This window comes from Sparus aurata, chromosome 6 (genome assembly GCF_900880675.1).
Source record: "Sparus aurata chromosome 6, fSpaAur1.1, whole genome shotgun sequence".
NCBI classification, from domain to species: domain Eukaryota; kingdom Metazoa; phylum Chordata; class Actinopteri; order Spariformes; family Sparidae; genus Sparus; species Sparus aurata.
In genome coordinates, this window is record NC_044192.1 from 36,600,418 (window position 1) to 36,617,537 (window position 17,120).

The 17,120-nt window shown below is 40.7% G+C and overlaps 1 gene segment (V, D, J or C); it reads right to left on the bottom strand.

The window, feature by feature from the left end:
• LOC115583512 (Ig epsilon chain C region-like) overlaps window positions 1-16,715 on the bottom strand; it is a 49,829-nt gene extending 33,114 nt beyond the window's left edge. The window contains 2 exon segments of the C gene segment in view: window positions 16,134-16,472; window positions 16,597-16,715. Of these exon segments, the coding sequence occupies window positions 16,134-16,472; window positions 16,597-16,660 (403 nt within the window).
• Between the last annotated feature and the right edge of the window lie 405 nt (window positions 16,716-17,120).

The following is a 17,120-nucleotide window of genomic DNA, read 5'->3' on the forward strand; positions in this document are numbered from 1 at the left end:
CGGCTGATGATATCAATAAAGTTCTTATAAAATTCATTTGTAAATCCGTCAGATCCAGGACTATTGTTGTTCTTCAAATTTTTAATTGCCTTCTCAAGTTCCTCTCTAGTTATTGGTCTGTCAATAAACTCAGCTGTGGTAGGGTCAATTGTCGGTATATTGATAGACTTAAGGTAATTGTCAATTTTCTCTGGGTCACGTTCTTCATCTTTGTCCGATAACAAGTCTTTGTAAAACCCTGCAAAGGTCTCTGCAATTTCATTTGGTTTGTATAAAAATGGTTTGTCTGATTTGCCGCTTTTGATTTTTTTAACTGTTGTCAGACTGTATTGTTTCCTTAACTGAGAAGCCAATAGGCGACTAGCTCCACTCCCATGCTCATAGTATTTTTGTTTCAGGAACCTTAAATTTCTTTCAACTTTTTCCATCAAGAGGTCATCAAGTTCTTGTTTAGCCATTTTCAACTTGAGTAGATTTTCAGCGGACATATTTTCTTTATGTTGTTTTTCTAGATCATAAATCTTTTTTTCCAGTTCCATACGTTTAGCTATCTTAGCCTTTTTAAAAGTTGAGGCCAACTGGATTATTTTTTGCCCGCAACACAGCCTTAGCCGCATTCCATAATTGATTGGGGAACTGTCTTCTTTGTCATTAGATTCCAGATAAAAGGTGAACTCATCTCTTAAAGACGTTTCAAATGCTGGAACTCCTAGCAGGAAGGTATTTAGTCTCCATCTACACGAGGTGGCCGCCCCTCCCACATCCCAAACCACCGACACAGGTGCATGATCAGACAGGGTTATATTGTGAATTTGACAGTCTAATGCTCTAAATGATTCATTAATAGGCATAAAAAAAATTCTAAATCAATCCTGTAGTATGTGGAGTGAGGGTGAGAGTAAAACGTATAATCTCGATCCCTTGGATGTTTGTATCTCCAGACATCCAGGAAGCCAAACTCTTCACAGCAATTTTTTAGTGCCCTACTCATAGTTGTTGGGTGGGCGTTTGAATTCATACTTTTATCTAGAAATGGGTTCAGTGCACAGTTGAAGTCTCCTCTGTTTAAACTTACTAACTGTAAAATATTTATGAATGACAACATGAAAACTAATACCTACCTATGTAATTTATCCAGAAGCGAAAAGTTGAGACTTTGCTAAACCATCTAAATCAAGCGTCATGTCTGATTATACATTGTGCAGCGCAGAGGACAGAGGACAGAGGACCAGGGCAGTTGCTAGGAATTCTGGGCCCCCTGAAAGAATATCGGTGTGGGCCCCTCTACCCCATTCATTGCCACCTTCAATTTTCTTGTTTTTCAGTATTCTTGACGGTGCCTGGTGTAATACACCCAATTTGTTTCCTTTTTTACGATTAACGACTTAACAAGTCAGAGTATTATTATGTAAATTATGTACAATTAGTTGTCTTATTCTCATTTCACTGATTTGCAACACGTTATTACACCTCTGATTGCAAATACATTTTCAATTAACCACTCAACAAATAGGTAGTGGGTCACTAATAAACCAAAACAGCCAACCAGTGTCTACATCACTCACTCACCATCAAAGGCATCATTGGACTGCTGGGCTGAGCGACTGCTGTGGGGTCAAACTCAGATGAAGCAGCCACTGCTGATTCTAGTGCAGCAGAGCATAAAGGTTTATTGTTCCATTATATATATTGTAAACATTATATGTTATGTTTCATGGAGAAACTGATGCAGAACTAACCTATTCTTGGACAAAATCTAAATGGGCTTCTTAGTACCATAGCTCTAGGTGGACAGCTTCACTTTCCCAGGCAAAAAATATTCTTAAACCATTCAAAAGTCAGTGTAAACTGTCCACAACTCTAAATAGTCTTTTTTACTTTGTTGTTGTCAGCTATTATGGTGTCTTTTATTTTATATTGCTATGAAAACAAACAAATCTTTGAACATTTAACTTTTTTGTATTTAGGCTATTCAAATGTCCCACTAATAACACATTTTACAAGACCATATTGGACACATCATGATAACCTAACTGACCTTCGTCAGATGCTTATAATTACTGAGTAGAACTTGAATGCGTCATAATACATTTCAATGCAGCCTCTGAATGGGCGCAAACTGGAGCACTGTCCGACAGTGATATGTGTGAAACACACAGTCACTGTAGTAGCCCCTAAATTAGTAACCAGGGCTGTATACTAGCGGTCGCCACTCGCCAAATGCGACTAAAATATTCCTCTGGCGACTTAATTTTGGAGAGATACATGCCACGGGGCGGGTAAATGTTTGTCCTGATGGTCGTGCTCTTGCAATAAATTATGCATGATATAGCAAAACATTGTAGTAGCTGTAAAGTGATAAATTATGACGGTAGCGAAATTTAGTGCTAAACCGGCTATTTGTTGTGTGTCGCACTGAAGTAGCTCCCCTGACGTCACCGCTGTAGAAAATAGTTCCCCTCAGAAGCAACGTAGCGTGCGCGTCACCGCTCTTTAAAAGTTTGGCGCAGTCATGGGCGTCGCACCTGTGGTGGATGTGTGTGTTTTAACACCCACACTTTTCCCGGTGAGAGGGTTCAACACCCACACTTTTTCTGCAGTTTTGCACAAACGCCTTACTCTGTGTCTGCGCTCACTGCAGCTGCCTCCTCTCCCCCTCCATCTCCTGTTGCTGCTTCAAACCTGACACCGGCTTTGGGATTGACCGGCTGATGATTGGCTGTTCTGCCTTAAGTCCCGCCTCTCTTGTTATGTTAGATTTATTGTTCAGCTCGTGCTGATGAGGCGGGAACTACCGTTAAATACCAAATAACAGTATTTGTTTCAACCACTTAACAGACCAGGCGTTTATTTGGGACAGGCGTTTAATTCCCTCCTCACAAAAATCCGGGATGAAAATGTCACAAACTTCTCCAGCTTCTCTGTGAATTCTCTGGAAACGGAGAGGAACCAAAATGTCTGTAATGTTCTCTGATGATTATAAACGTTAATTACTCCTGATACGTTCAGTATACAGGTCGACACCAAACCACATGATGTGTTTTATAATGTTTTTATGTGTTTACAGCTGCTAATGTATGTAACGCTGTTACTGTGATGACACATGACAGTTAAATATTTAATCTGTCTATAATAACCACATCCTGACATGTAACTGAGATTTTTGATAATCTAAGTACTAATAATAACAATCATGACAAAAAATTAACAAAGACTGCAGATCAAGATAAGAAGCTTCAACTGGCAGTGAACAGCTCTCTTTTCTGTTAGCAGTGAAGTGATGTAGTCCATGACAGAACATTATAGAATATGATAATGTATAAAATAACATTTAATGGTTAAAAAAGTACAGTTGCAGTAGACTTCTATTACAAATATTATATTATATTATAATTAAACGCGTCAAGACAGATGTCACATTTACATGTCAGGGTGTGGTTATTATAGACACAGATTTAATATTCAAGTGTCATTTATCATCACCCCCCGACCCAAAATTGTTTTAAAAAAACACCACCACATCCATCCCCCGCACTTTTGAAAAGCTTGCTACACCTCTTGGCGCAGTGACTGTGATTCGAGCGCAGCAATGACGACACCTCTAACTCATGAGCTGAGGGAAGTTGTACTTAAGTTTTGCATAATTTTGTAACGACTTCCTTCAATTAGGTTTCAGTTTGATAATCAAGTGGCTTAATATGAGAACCACGGGTCTATCAAATCCAGTGTAAATGTTATTATGGTACAGTCGACACCGATAAGTCTATTACAGAGCCTGATAGTTAATTAATGAGTGTTTCCTTTGTCAAAGTTTTGCACTGTTCAAGTTTTCAATTTGCAATGTTATGAAATTTAATTAATAATATTAAAATGTATTTCTAAATAATACTTTGGCCTCTTTTCTAAGCATATATTGGTATATAATACTGTTATCTCCATGAAAAGTACCGAAACAGATGTATATGCAACAAAAAGAGGCAATTTATTATTTGGCCGGTAAAAAATTTACTTGGCCGGTAGATTCTTTCATCTACCGGTCCCCTTGGCAGGTGAGCCAAAAAGTTAGTTTACAGCCCTGTTAGTAACGTTCAGTTATAGCTACTCTAGGAACCGTTGCTCTACAATGAACTGGCGACTTGTCCAGAGTGTAGTGCGGCCAAATGGCAGCTAACGTAGGCTCCAGCCTGCGCCCCGTCAAAGGTAATGTTACAGACATTAAATTAATGAACAAGTAGGCTAATTGTTTCAGCCGCCCTCGGTAGTTTTACTCTCACCATTCTTAGAAAATAAGTTGTTGATGTCCTGGGCCCCTGCTCTGCTGCTCCTACTCCTGGCCTCCTTCTCAACTCTTCTCTGGTGTCCGGACTTGTGCTTTTTGGTGGGCATCCTAACCCTGCTGGAGTTCGCTCGCGCTCACTTAATTCCGATGAGGAAGAACTATGGGAAGAACGAACCGCGGTATGGACCAAACCATTTTTTAAGAAGGGGCCAAGGGGGTTATTGAAAAAATTAAAATTAAAATATTATATGACTTGTGGCTTTGTTTTAATTCGGATTCATTCGTATGAATATATATTAGTTCAGTGTATGCATAACCATTTTGTCATAGAGGCTACTGGGGGCTGTGTGTGGGCCCTATAGCGGGCTGTGGGCCCTTAGAATTGTCATCACCTTTCCCCCCTGTACGACGGCGCTGCAGAGAACATGTTGAAATTTAGCTCAGGGGGGCAAACTTATTTTTTCAAGAAGATACAAGACATGAAATGTAGTGTCTAAAATCTGAGCTGCAATACCACCCCCCTCTTTAGATGTGCTCAGCAGTTCTCTGTAAGAGCAAGGAAACTACCCAAGAGGCCTGCATTGCATAAAGCACTGGAGAAGGAATCCCCAAGAAGTCCACCAGAGTCACAATTACTGTATATGGAAATTGAAATTGCTATGTATGAAATAAATAAAAGATGACTATTGCCAGATGACACCCAAGGCCCAGAGGAGGGAGGGGGCTGAGAGTGGGGTGTCTGGCTATCTTTTTAAGGCCTTATTTAGAAGGTATTCCACCGGTATGAGCTAAAAATGGAAGCTAATCGTGGATAAGGGGATCAGGCCAAAAGGAAGGAGGATCCAGGGGCGTGGTAACCCCCGGACCAGAATTGTATATAAGTTGGAGCATCAGACAGAGAGTTCAGTTCATCCGGGGAGAACTCAGTGCATGTATCCTGCTGTGTGAAATAAATGCCTTAGACCTGAAGACCAGCTGTTAAATCATTGATTTAGGACTCTACCTGTGAGTGTTTGTATAGTCAATAAGTCAGATAATTGTTAACTTAGACAAGTAGTATTGGCACTACAGAAGAAGGAGGTAAGCTATTGATCTAACATAAGTAAAAAGACTACTCTCATCTGGATTGGATTCAAGTTGAATATTGGATGTTTGAAAATGAATGGACATTAATGGTAGTGTTGTGACGTTCACGAACGAACCGATTTTATTGAACGGCTCGTTAACATGAACGATGGGAATCTAGTCGCAGCTGGGAACCCTTGTTTTTTTTTCTTTTTTTTTTCTTTAGCCTATTTATTTCTTTATATCACTGTATGCTCCTCCTTTGCTCCTCCCCTGAGTGGGACAGAGAAGTTACATGGGGAGGAGCGCAGCCCAGCTGCATGGTGCTTGTTAGATATGCAAATGTAGCATGATGCCACCTGAGTTGTGCATGCTGCCTTTGCGTAAAAAACAAAACAAAAAAAACAAAACAGAAATACGTGACTGCCCCTGCCTCGGAGAGCAGAGCAGCTGCAGCGGTCTTAATTAGGAGGAGGACAGTCACTGTGTGTGTCGTGACCAGAGGCGCAGCTTGTGAACAGGCAAGGCAGGCAACTGCTTGGGGCCCCCGGCCAATAGGGGGCCCCCGAGGTCTGACAAACTGTACCCCACAACAATGTCTCACGTTGTAGCTGCCCCGGGCCCAGGCCGTAATTTACGGGGCCCCGAAGTCTGACAAGCTGTACCCCACAACAATATATATACAGTGATAAATAATTCAGTCTATGGTTGTAGACTGGGGCCCCCACTCCATTCCCAAAACACGATTTATAATGTCAGTAGGAAACCTCCCTAAAGGAGCCCCACGTCATCCCCGTCTAATTTGGATGACACACGTACGTTGACATTAACGTCAGTAATCGAAGTTGGCGTCCACAAAGAAAGATGAAGAGGAGTTATCTCTCGGGGCACGAAAAAAGAAAGAGAAAAAAGGAGAAAGAAGGAAAAAGAAAGCAAGACAGTGGTAAGTGTGGAGCAGATAATGACGGTTAGGTGTCAGTAACGTTAAATAACTGAATGCTGGTAACTTCAGCCAAAGTAGCGTTAGACTAAATGTTAAGGGAGTTTATTCGTTTATGTAACCTAGCTAACGTTAGCGGACATGCCTAGCTAGCGGACATGGAGTGACCAGCGCCGTGAGTGACCAGCGCCAGCGGCCGTTACCGAGCTCGACTTTGTTAGCTTGTTCCAACATGTCAGTTAATGCTAGTTAGCTAACGAACTTTCTGAGTCACTTGCTAGCTAAACCTAGCTAAGCTAGGTAGCAAGTAGAAATGTAAACTTGTACCATACATACATTTGCTTATCTATGGTATTGAATTCTACCGTATTAGTTTTATCAAATTAAATATGTAACCAGACAGAGAAAAATGGTTTCAAGTTGTCTATCAGGACATATTTTGTGTGTTTAACGAAAAAACCCTTATGTTTTCATTCCTTAAAGGGTAAATGTAACTGATAATAATGATAATAAAAATTGTGTAATACCATATACTATGATTTTTTTCTGAGAGGGTTAACTTTATTGTACTGTGAACATCTCACACCATTGCAACCCTAGCTATGAATAGGCTACTATACTAAAACTATAACTAATTCTATAATGTGAAATCATTTTTAATTGACTTTATTAAAATGCTTCTATAACAAGGATTATACTATATCACTTTGTTATCTCTCCTCAGGATCATTATTTAAGTTTTTGACAGGAGAAAAAGAGAAGGATGAAGAGCCTCCTCCAAATGCTGATAATGAAAACTTTAAGTACAGAATTCCACTTTAATTGTTAACCTTTCTTTATGCCATGCCCTCTAAATATTCTTAATCACAATATCTACCCTGCTTTTTTGTTTTTTGTTGGGGTTTTTTGTCATATCAGTTCTGTCAAGACAGGAGAGGAGAGAAAAGATGAGGAGAGACTTGGAGATGAGAGGAGGAGAGACCTGGAGGAGAGGAGAAGAGAGGGACAGACCGGGAGAGGAGAGTTATTTATTGTTCTGGTTTTATTGTTATTTATATGAATATTTTGAAAATTCTAGTGAAATAAAAAAATGTTGAGATTTCGTAAAAATGTTTTGATGTCAGATTATTTATAAAATAATGGTGATGAATGCTGGTTGAAGGGCCCCGGTTGACTCTTGCAGCGCCACTGGTCGTGACATCGTCGTTTGGACAAAATGAGCCAAAGGAAACGGAGCAGCATTTTGATGCACTTTTCTCTTGTGGAAGACAGTAATGCAAAATGCAATATTTGTCATAAAAATATTTCCGGTCCGGTTCAACAAATGATTTGCATAGACACTTCAAAACACAACACCCAACAGTAAAAGTGGCAGAGGTGAGAAGAGAGCCAACTGACTCAGGCAATAGTGACAATGAAGTCTCCATTGACACTGAAAATGCTAGTGCTTCCCCTGCCTCCACATCAGGTAGTGCTTTGGTAGTGTTAAGGTCACGGTGTTGCATGAATAACAAGTCATGGTAGCTTTACACACTCACATACAAACAATTTGTACAAAGGGTAAATCCAAAATAGTGATGTCACTGTCAAAGCAGAGTGATATGGCGCAACCTTGTGGAATATTTACAATGAATCCAGATCAGACTTTAAAATCTAATCCACACATATCAAATGAGGTTATAATCAATATTTCAGAATAATTCAAACTCAGATATTGGTGGGATATCTAATTTTGTATTATAATGTTAGAAATCTCACCCTGTGAGAACCTGTGAAAATTAAGAAACTGCAATATGACAGACCATGGAATTGAAAGGGTAACACATGTTGAAAAAACTGCAAACAAAGCTGAAAGAAATGGAGATTTGAATGTGGCTGAAGGAAAAAGACATGGGAAACTCACAGAGAAGGCCCTTGAAGCAAAACTTGATAATAAACAGAAGATAAGGAAAGCTAAACTCAGGCAGCTCACAAACAAAATAAATGTTATTGAACCAATGTCACAAGACTTCAGCAATGCAGAATATGTGAGCCAACAAATGTCATGCCTTTAATAGAACTGCAGCTTTTATGACAAAGTGACATCATGGTTGAAACAGCTTCCACCTGTTATTGCCACACCCACACAAGAAGCTCCACATTCACAATAGCACATGCAATGTGATGACACGGTTTTAGTCAGTGTGACTAGCAAAAAATCTGTGAGAACCAACTCATCTACATCCTCCCTTCGCCAAGAGAGCAGCTTTAATTGCCCATGCTGCTGCTATTAAAGAGAAACAAGAGCTCAATAAATCAGAAGCAAAAATAAAAGCAAGAAAAGAGGCATTGGAAATGGAGGTGGAAATCGCTACTACAAATGCAGAGCTAAAAGTATTGTCTTCTCAGGATACTGAATCTAAACCCGTGTCAACATCCAGAGTCATCAGACGTCCCTCTAATTAAGATTGAGTGTGCTGATGATGAAGGGGAATATGTTATTGACAATGATGAAGAAGAATATGATGATGATGTTGATGATGATGATGATGATGAAGAAGATGAAGAGGAATACAATGATGAAGAGGAAGAGAATGCAGTCTCCCTGACACACCATCCCTTGCAGCTGTCCCTAGTGGCCATCCATGTACAGTGCAGGAAAGGAATGAGAGGCAGGTTGACCAGCCAGTAGCAAGGAGTAGAATGCCTTCAGGACTACAGCAGAGTGAACGCAAATTGGACATTATGAGGAAACAAAATGAAATCACACAAATGCTTATAAAGGAACAAAAACATGCTCTCTTACTATCCCGAGAGATTCCTGTATTTAAAGGGGACCCTTTACAGTTCATCATCTTCATTATTGCTTTCGAACAGTGCATTGAAGAATAAATAAACAATGACCGTGACCGACTATTCTTCCTAGAGCAATTTACAGATGGAAAACCAAAGGTTATTGTGCAAAGCTGCCTGTACATGAGCCCAGAGAGAGGCTACAAAGAAGCACGGAGATTGCTAAAGAAGTTCTTCGAAAACGACATCTTGGTAATAAGTCGATTACCAAGTGCAGTAGAGTCCCGCATTAATGATCATCATTGAGCTGCGGAACTCTTCTGCACTCGGTACTCGACTCACAGGGCTTCCCCACAACAAGGAAAGCTTCTTGGGTGGTGAGATTTGTTTATCTATTCCGACAAATCCGGCAATGATATCAAATGTTTGATGCCTCGAAATATGTGCCGGGACCCTATTTGTAATGTTGCTTAAGCTGGGTGCTGTTCTGAGGATTATTTGTGGCTTTTTGATGGTGGTTTTATATTTGGACCCGTTTACTGCGATGTAATGTTGTCGTGCGGTCGTGTCTGAGGATGCTAAAACTACGTTAGCTCATGGTCTGCAAACTTTATCTCTCTCGAGAGAGTCTAACACAGTTTCACGGTGTGTTAGACAATGGATTAAATTTACACCGGAATATCCCTTCAATATGGTTAGTGGACTTGAAGTGTCAAGAATCGAAGGAGATGATTTCATTAAATTACCACATGTGTACACCCAAGAAAAGATCAGATTCCTACTCAGGATGATATAAAGGAATGGAGCTACCTAAAAGGGATTAAGCTGCCACATATCAATGCAGATATTGGACTCTTGATTGGAAATGATATACGCCAGCTAATGGAACCGTGGAACATCATCAACAGCCAAGGTACAGGACCCTATGCTGTTGACACAAGAATTGGTTGGGTGGCCAATGGTCTCTTACATGAGAATGCTGCAGATACAGAAGGTCCTTACCATGTTTTCAGTAATCAAATATCAATTGTCAACCTAAACGATCTCCTTGTACAGCAGTGTAATCAAAACTACCCAGAAGTGTAGAGAAGCGAAGACAGAAATAGAGGACAAGATGTTCTTGGAAATTTTGTCCAACTCTGCAAAACTAAAAGACGGACATTACCAGCTAAAACAGTGGTGTCAAACTGATCCAGTAAAGGGCCATGTGGCTGCAGGTTTTCATTCCAATGAATGAATGAAAACCTGCAGCCACATGGCCATTCACTGGATCAGTTTGACACCACTGAGCTAAAACTTCCATTCAAAGAAAATGACATAACAATGCCAAACAACCGCCAGCTAGCAGAGCAGCGTGCACTATCATTAAAACGGAAGTTCCAAAAAGACCCTGAATGCTACCAAGAATAGAGTAACTTCATCAAGAACGTAATCGTACAAGGTCATGCAGAAATTGTGCAACATGACCAGCTACAACAAGAGAAAGGCAAAGTGTGGTATCTATGGTGTGAGACATCCAAAGAAACTTAAGCTTCGGGCTGTCTTTGACTGTTCAGCCAGTTTTCAAGGAACATCATTAAATGACAAGCTCCTGCAAGGCCCAAATCTGACTAACACTCTTTTGGGAGTATTGCTTCGCTTTTGACATGAGCCATTTATGGCAGATATTGAGGGGATGTTTCATCAGGTCAAAGTCACACCGCAGGACAGCAACTTCTTTCGGTTCCTGTGGTGGCTAAATGGCGACTAGGGTAAGAACCTTGTGGAAGATCGAATGACAGTGCATTTGTTCAGAGCAACTTCTTCTCCAAGTTGTGCAAGCTACGCCTTGAAATGGACTGCTGAAGGCAACAAACAGCAGAAGCCATTGACACCGTGAAAACCAATTTTTACGTAGATGATTGCCTCAAGTCTGAGTCATCTGAGGCGGAAGGTATTTCTGTGTCAGGAACTTCAAACCTTGTGTGCCCAAGGTGGCTTTCGTTTAACCAAATGGATAAGCAACAGCCGAGTTGTGCTGAGTTCAATCCTTGAGGAAGAGGGAGACAAGGACATCAAAGAACTCGACTTAGATCAAGAGCACTTACCAGAAGAAAGAGCTTTGGGAGTGTAGGGACCCGGCCCATGCTGTTCTCCTAGCAGGAGGCCTGGCTGTGGGTCTGCGTGACCTCCCCCTCCTCTTAAACCCTTTTGTGTCCTTTATCACAAAGGTCTGCTTCCTTTTTCCCCTTCTTTCCCCTCTCAACCTCATGACAAAATCATCTCTCATATTATAAACTGTGGCTTCCAAACAAAAGCCTATCTGTGGACTAAATATTCCTTCACCCAGTTTCCGGCCAAAAGGACAAGAGCCATGTGTCAAAGATAACCACCAGCATCTGACTGTCCCATGTCACTGTGAAATCAAGGATCGTAAAAGAGAGACATAAACATTTCTATACAAACAGAGTGAAAATAGTCCTGGTTTCTTTCCTGATCCAGGACACATGTAAACTGAGACCTCACCTTTGCCTTAATGATATATTTTTCAACAGCAGGACCAGACCCGCATTTTGATATGTTTATTATCTTCCTGATGTAATTCTAATCCACGTTATAAGTTTCTGAATTAATACCTGAATGAGTGATGGAGCCACAGTGCCACCTTGTGGTAAGTTTCGGTATAGTTCCCAGAGGACTTTCTTAAGTAATGTAATCCATAATCTTGTTTATCTATACTTTTCTCTTACCTCCGACATATGTTTTGAAAGTATAAGTCGGCACTGTATGAAACAGGTTTGAGCCATCAATGCTGGCGGAGGTTATGTATCAGTGTGTTGCATGTATTATAACTGATTATTCCTTTTGCCTATTATGCAATTTTGTTTATTTCCTTTTATTCATGTAACCAAAAGGTTTATGTAAAAACCATGGTGGATTTAGGTGAACAGTCAATCACGATCTTAAAACTTTCAGAAGGATAGTTTAATTCAGTAATAAGTGATAAGTCCGCAATTAAATAGGTGACATCACTGAAGGAAGTGACTGGCCAAGCCGCTCCTCGGACCCGCCTACTACTAAGCCTTAAAAGACGGAGACATAGTGTCTCCGCTCTCTTGCTTTTTTTTTTTTTACGCTCGTGTTTTTCCTTTGTTTTTCTTGCTTGTGCACTTTTTACGTTGCGTAACTTTTTATTTTTCAACATTTGATTCCATGCCTTGCTAAGTTTTGCGACCTACGCTGAAAAATCTGAACCACTGGTTGAATAATTTTTCTAAGTAATGAATTTTGCTTTAGAGAATACTTTTATTTCGAAAACATAAGCAATTACTATTCTTGTATTTAGTGACTAAGGCCGATTTGCCGGCCAACGTTTCATCCTCCAGTTATTTTAGACAAGAAGTTAAATCCGTTTGTTACGGCCGTTGCCGAGCTCTGCCTCTGTTTGTCTGTGTGTGTGTGTGTTTGTATGTGTTGTCTCTGAGTGGTTTCAGGATGTGGGTGCCCCTCCTTCTCCTCCTTCTTGGCCTGAGGAAATCGAATTGGACCGGCACCTGGATGACGCACCAATCTGGGCGGAGCAAGTTGCAGAAGTGTATATATATTCCTGGCCAGCATGGCAGTGGGGCAGCTGTGATTACTCTTGAGCAGCACGCCTAAGTGTCTCTCGAAACTGTACTTGTGACTGAGACACGTGTTGATTGTCTGTTGTCTGTGGACTGGGCCAGGGTTAAAAATTGTTATTGACTGATCGCACTCGCATGTAGTTTTCTCTTGTTAAATCCATTAAGAAGGGTGCTGTGTTGACTGTGTTTTTGGTTTGTAGGCCGGAAGTAGACAGGGAGTTTTTTTTGTTCAGTTTGTTTAAAAAAGAACAGTAGCTCAGTTTTCGAGTCCTCTTTTGGTTATATTTGTTTCTTTGATTTACCAGCACCCTCAGGCCCTCTGTCCTTCGTTTTTGGTTGTATTTTTCCTTGGACGATCCCGTGTCCACAAAATAAATAACTTAAATTACCTACTACACCTGGTTTTATGTTACTGCCTTTTCCCCTTTTGAGCTGGGTCATAACACCGTTAATAAGTCAAAGCTGAATCTTCACCACACCAAAGACACTCTGACTAAGACGCTGATCATACATCAAAAATCCGGTACAGAAATCGAACTGTTCAAGAAGCCGGAACAGCATCTCCAGCTGACCAGAGAAGTCGACATCCAGCCGAGCCTGACCGCCCGCAGCGCACTCAAATGGAATCCCGTTGGGCAGACTAACTACGTCACTGGGGAAGACCCGCGTCACCGGCCTGCTGTTGCCTTTGCAGCCAAGACGAGAGAGGACCAGAGGGACATCCCGTGGACCTCTCCTTCTACAAACAAGTAGGCTGAAATCTCTGCACACAGCTGGAGTCACAAAAATCAGAGTTGGTGTCTATAAAGCTTCGACTTCTACCTTATAAGCTCAAAGAAAATTTCGCATATCGTACTGGTAGGATAGGAGTTACTCCCGTGATTTTATGAATGAACCGATTGTTACACTCAAATCCACCATCGTTTCGAAGTCAGCTGTTCAATAACTCACTCCCACAATCTTCACCTTTTCTGTTATTTGTTATTACTCGTTTGAATTATTATCTCATATCATTTACTCTGCATTTATTTTGTTAATAAACATATATATATCCGTATGTCGTTGTCTGTGCGAGTTTAATTTGACGTGGAAAATCGATTGAGACGTGGAAAGGAGTCACTGCTTCAGAATAAGAGACTGATTAAATTGATTTCAACTGTTTAAGCCAAACTTGTACAGTTGAATTTGAATAATGTCCTTCGGATTATTCAAACTAGTTTAACAAACGAAGGTGGTGCCCTGTATAAGACTGTGAATAATTACCAGTAATTATTTAACCCTTTTTCTATCAAGTGATAGTCTCCTACAGGAGTGCAATGGAACGTGGAGGAGGATACATTAAGGTTCCAAGTGAACATTAAGAACCAAACAGCTACACGAAGAGGAATTCTCTCCACCGTGAGTTTACGACCCTCTGGGATTTTTGGCGCCAGTTGTCTTCACTGCCAAACACATCCTGCAAAAACTGTGTCAACTGAAATACAGATGGGATGATCGAATTCCAGAGGCCTTTCATCAGGCTTGGCAGAAGTGGCTGACTGGACTACAACAGATGGAAAGCTTTAGCATTCCCAGATGTCTAAAGCCACAGGATTTTGGCAAAATTACATCAGCAAGCCTTCATCATTTTTGTGACACAAGTGAATCGGGATATGGTCATACTTGAGGAAGACCAATCAAGACAATGAAGTTCATGTTGCCCTTGTCATGGCAAAAACAAGAGTTGCACCATTGAAACAAGTTACTATCCCAAGAATTGAACTTGCAGCAGCAGTTCTTGCAGTGCGTATCAACAAAATGCTAATAACAGAACTTCAGCTTCCACTGACAAAATCTGTATTTTGGACGGATACCACATCTGTCTTGAAGTACATCAGAAACAAAACCAAAAGATTCAAGACATTTGTAGCTAACAGAGTAAGCACAATCCGAGAAATGTCTGATGTCGGACAGTGGCTGTATGTGAATACAAAGACAAACCCTGCAGACCATGTGTCCTGAGGTCTCACTGCTGAAGAATTTCTCAGCTGTCAATCATGGAAGAATGGTCCAGAGTTCTTACAAGAAAAGGAGGACTCATCGCCATAATCCGGTGCAGACCTTGGTCCCATAGCAACAGATGATCCTGAAATCAAAGGCAATGTCACAGCCAATTTCATTCGAACAGAAGAGGAAAATCCCATCAGCTGTTTGATAAACCACTATTCAACCCTAAACAAGCTTAAGAGAGCTGTGGCATGGTATTTGAAGCGCCAAAAATGGATTCACATCCGGAAAAGCCTTGAAAAGGGAGACATTGTATTGATAGCATACAGCAACGCACCAAGAGGATCATGGATGTTAGCTCAAGTGATTGAAGCAACACCAGATTCAAGAGGACTTGTGAGAAGTGTGAAGCTGAAGACAAAAACTAGCATCCTAGAGAGGCCCATCAACAAACTCTGTTTGTTGGTGCTGCATTCAGGATGATCGATTAAGGAACAGGCTTGAACATCCTGCCTGTAACAAGTACATCTCATATTTAGATTGCACTACATAAGAATGTTTGGCTCCATATTTCTTTTGAGTTATTGTTATTACCGTAAGTCCGTAACAATAGGGGCCGGTATGTTGGAGCCATTTTTTGTTAATTTTTTTGTTGCTCATTTAAATATGAGAAATGTCACCATCTGGTGTTGACCAGTGGTAATAATGAAAGGCCTTTATAATCAGGCCACTAATTACACGCAGGTGTGCAACAAACAGTGAATGCCAGGACAGCACACAGTCTTTTTACTGCTCTGCTCTGCTCCGTTTTTGTTTTGATTTTCGTCAATTACCGACACAATATAGAATGCTATTTTTGGATATCAATCGATCGATAAATATTAGCGCACCTTTGTTTATTTATACTTTTAGTTAATTCGATTTATTAATTCGATTTATAGCCAACTCATGCACACACTCACACAACCCACTCATAACCAACTGGACAGACTACAATCAACTTCAACAAACCAAGTAAGTGCAAAAACAAGGGAAAACTCAAAGCACGTAAAAAGAACTCTCGGCGGCATAAAGGCTTTAGCTAAGCACCAAGCAAAGAAAGCTATTGATCTAACACATACTTTGAAAGTGCTGACAACTTCATTTGTTATTTTTTTGAGTTGAGCCAAGTCTTTTGTTTAATTAAATGTAATTTAATGGAACACATTATTGAGGTGACACTCTTAAGCTTCTATACCAGAAGTCTGACATGCAACTTTAATCACTGGAGGGGAAAAAAGAAAAAAAAAAATAAGGAGCATAATGGACAGTCTTTTAAGAAAGAGCAGTGTGAGGAAAGGGATTGTACACTGGAAAGGTTGTTTGAGCCTTCTCAGTGAAAAATAAGATTTCATATAAAACCTCTGACAGTGAAGTACAGTAGTATATGTTGAGTTATTTTCTAAATCAAGAGAGTGTGACTCAGATCAGAGTAGAAACAGATTACCCAGCACTTCCAGGGAAGTGGTCTCTGTGTAGACCACAGGTGTGATGATTCTGCAAGTGTACAGCCCCTCATCCCTCACAGTCACGTTACGAAGCTGCAGAGATGCATCACTCTCCAGAAGTCGCGTTTTATCCACCGCAGAGCCATCTCTGTTCACATGCGCTCTACCATCCACGAGAGTGTAGACAACCTTCTTCTCTGCACGTTTATCCGCCATGTTCCACTCAACAGTTAGAGTACTCCACTCCACCTGTTCGGACAGTTTATCAAACAGGCAGCTGAGAGTCACGTCTGTGCCCACCAACACACTCTGCTTCCTTGAAGCGTCAGCTGAGGAATCTGAAAACACAGGAGGATTACCTGGACTGAAAACAAGTTTGCAAAAATCAAGCAAATATACAATGCAAAAGGCTGTCCTTTAAACTGGAAACTGAAACAACACAAAACAAGACTTGGCATTTACCTTTACAGTGTAGAACAATAACTGTGACTTTAATCATCAGTTTTATAAACTGTAGGTGCTCCATTGGGACTCATATGCCACAATGTCAGTGCATGATGAAGTGAAAGCAATCGCACCAGTTTGGCAGAGAACAAAAAGACTGAAGATCATGAGGCGCTGAAGGTGTAGAGAAGGGCTTGGCTGTTAAACATTCACCTGGCTGCTCAGTACCTGAGATTACCATGCTGTGCTGTTCCCACGCACCATCTCCTAGACTTTGACCTGTGGCTGAAACCTGCTGCATGCAGAAATACATGACTCAACTATAATCTACTGTGACTCCACTACAGTCATGATTCAATGATCTGTATATGCACTATTGTGACCAAAATCAATCATCGACATTTACTGCAGTTGTTGAATATTTCATTCATCTCATGCAGAATCAACAGCCTTCCATTTACAACAGGTAGGTATGTTTGAAAAACGTCAAGTCCAGGCTAGATTTTGAAAGTTTCCAGCCAGTAAACCCCACCCCCTCCCTG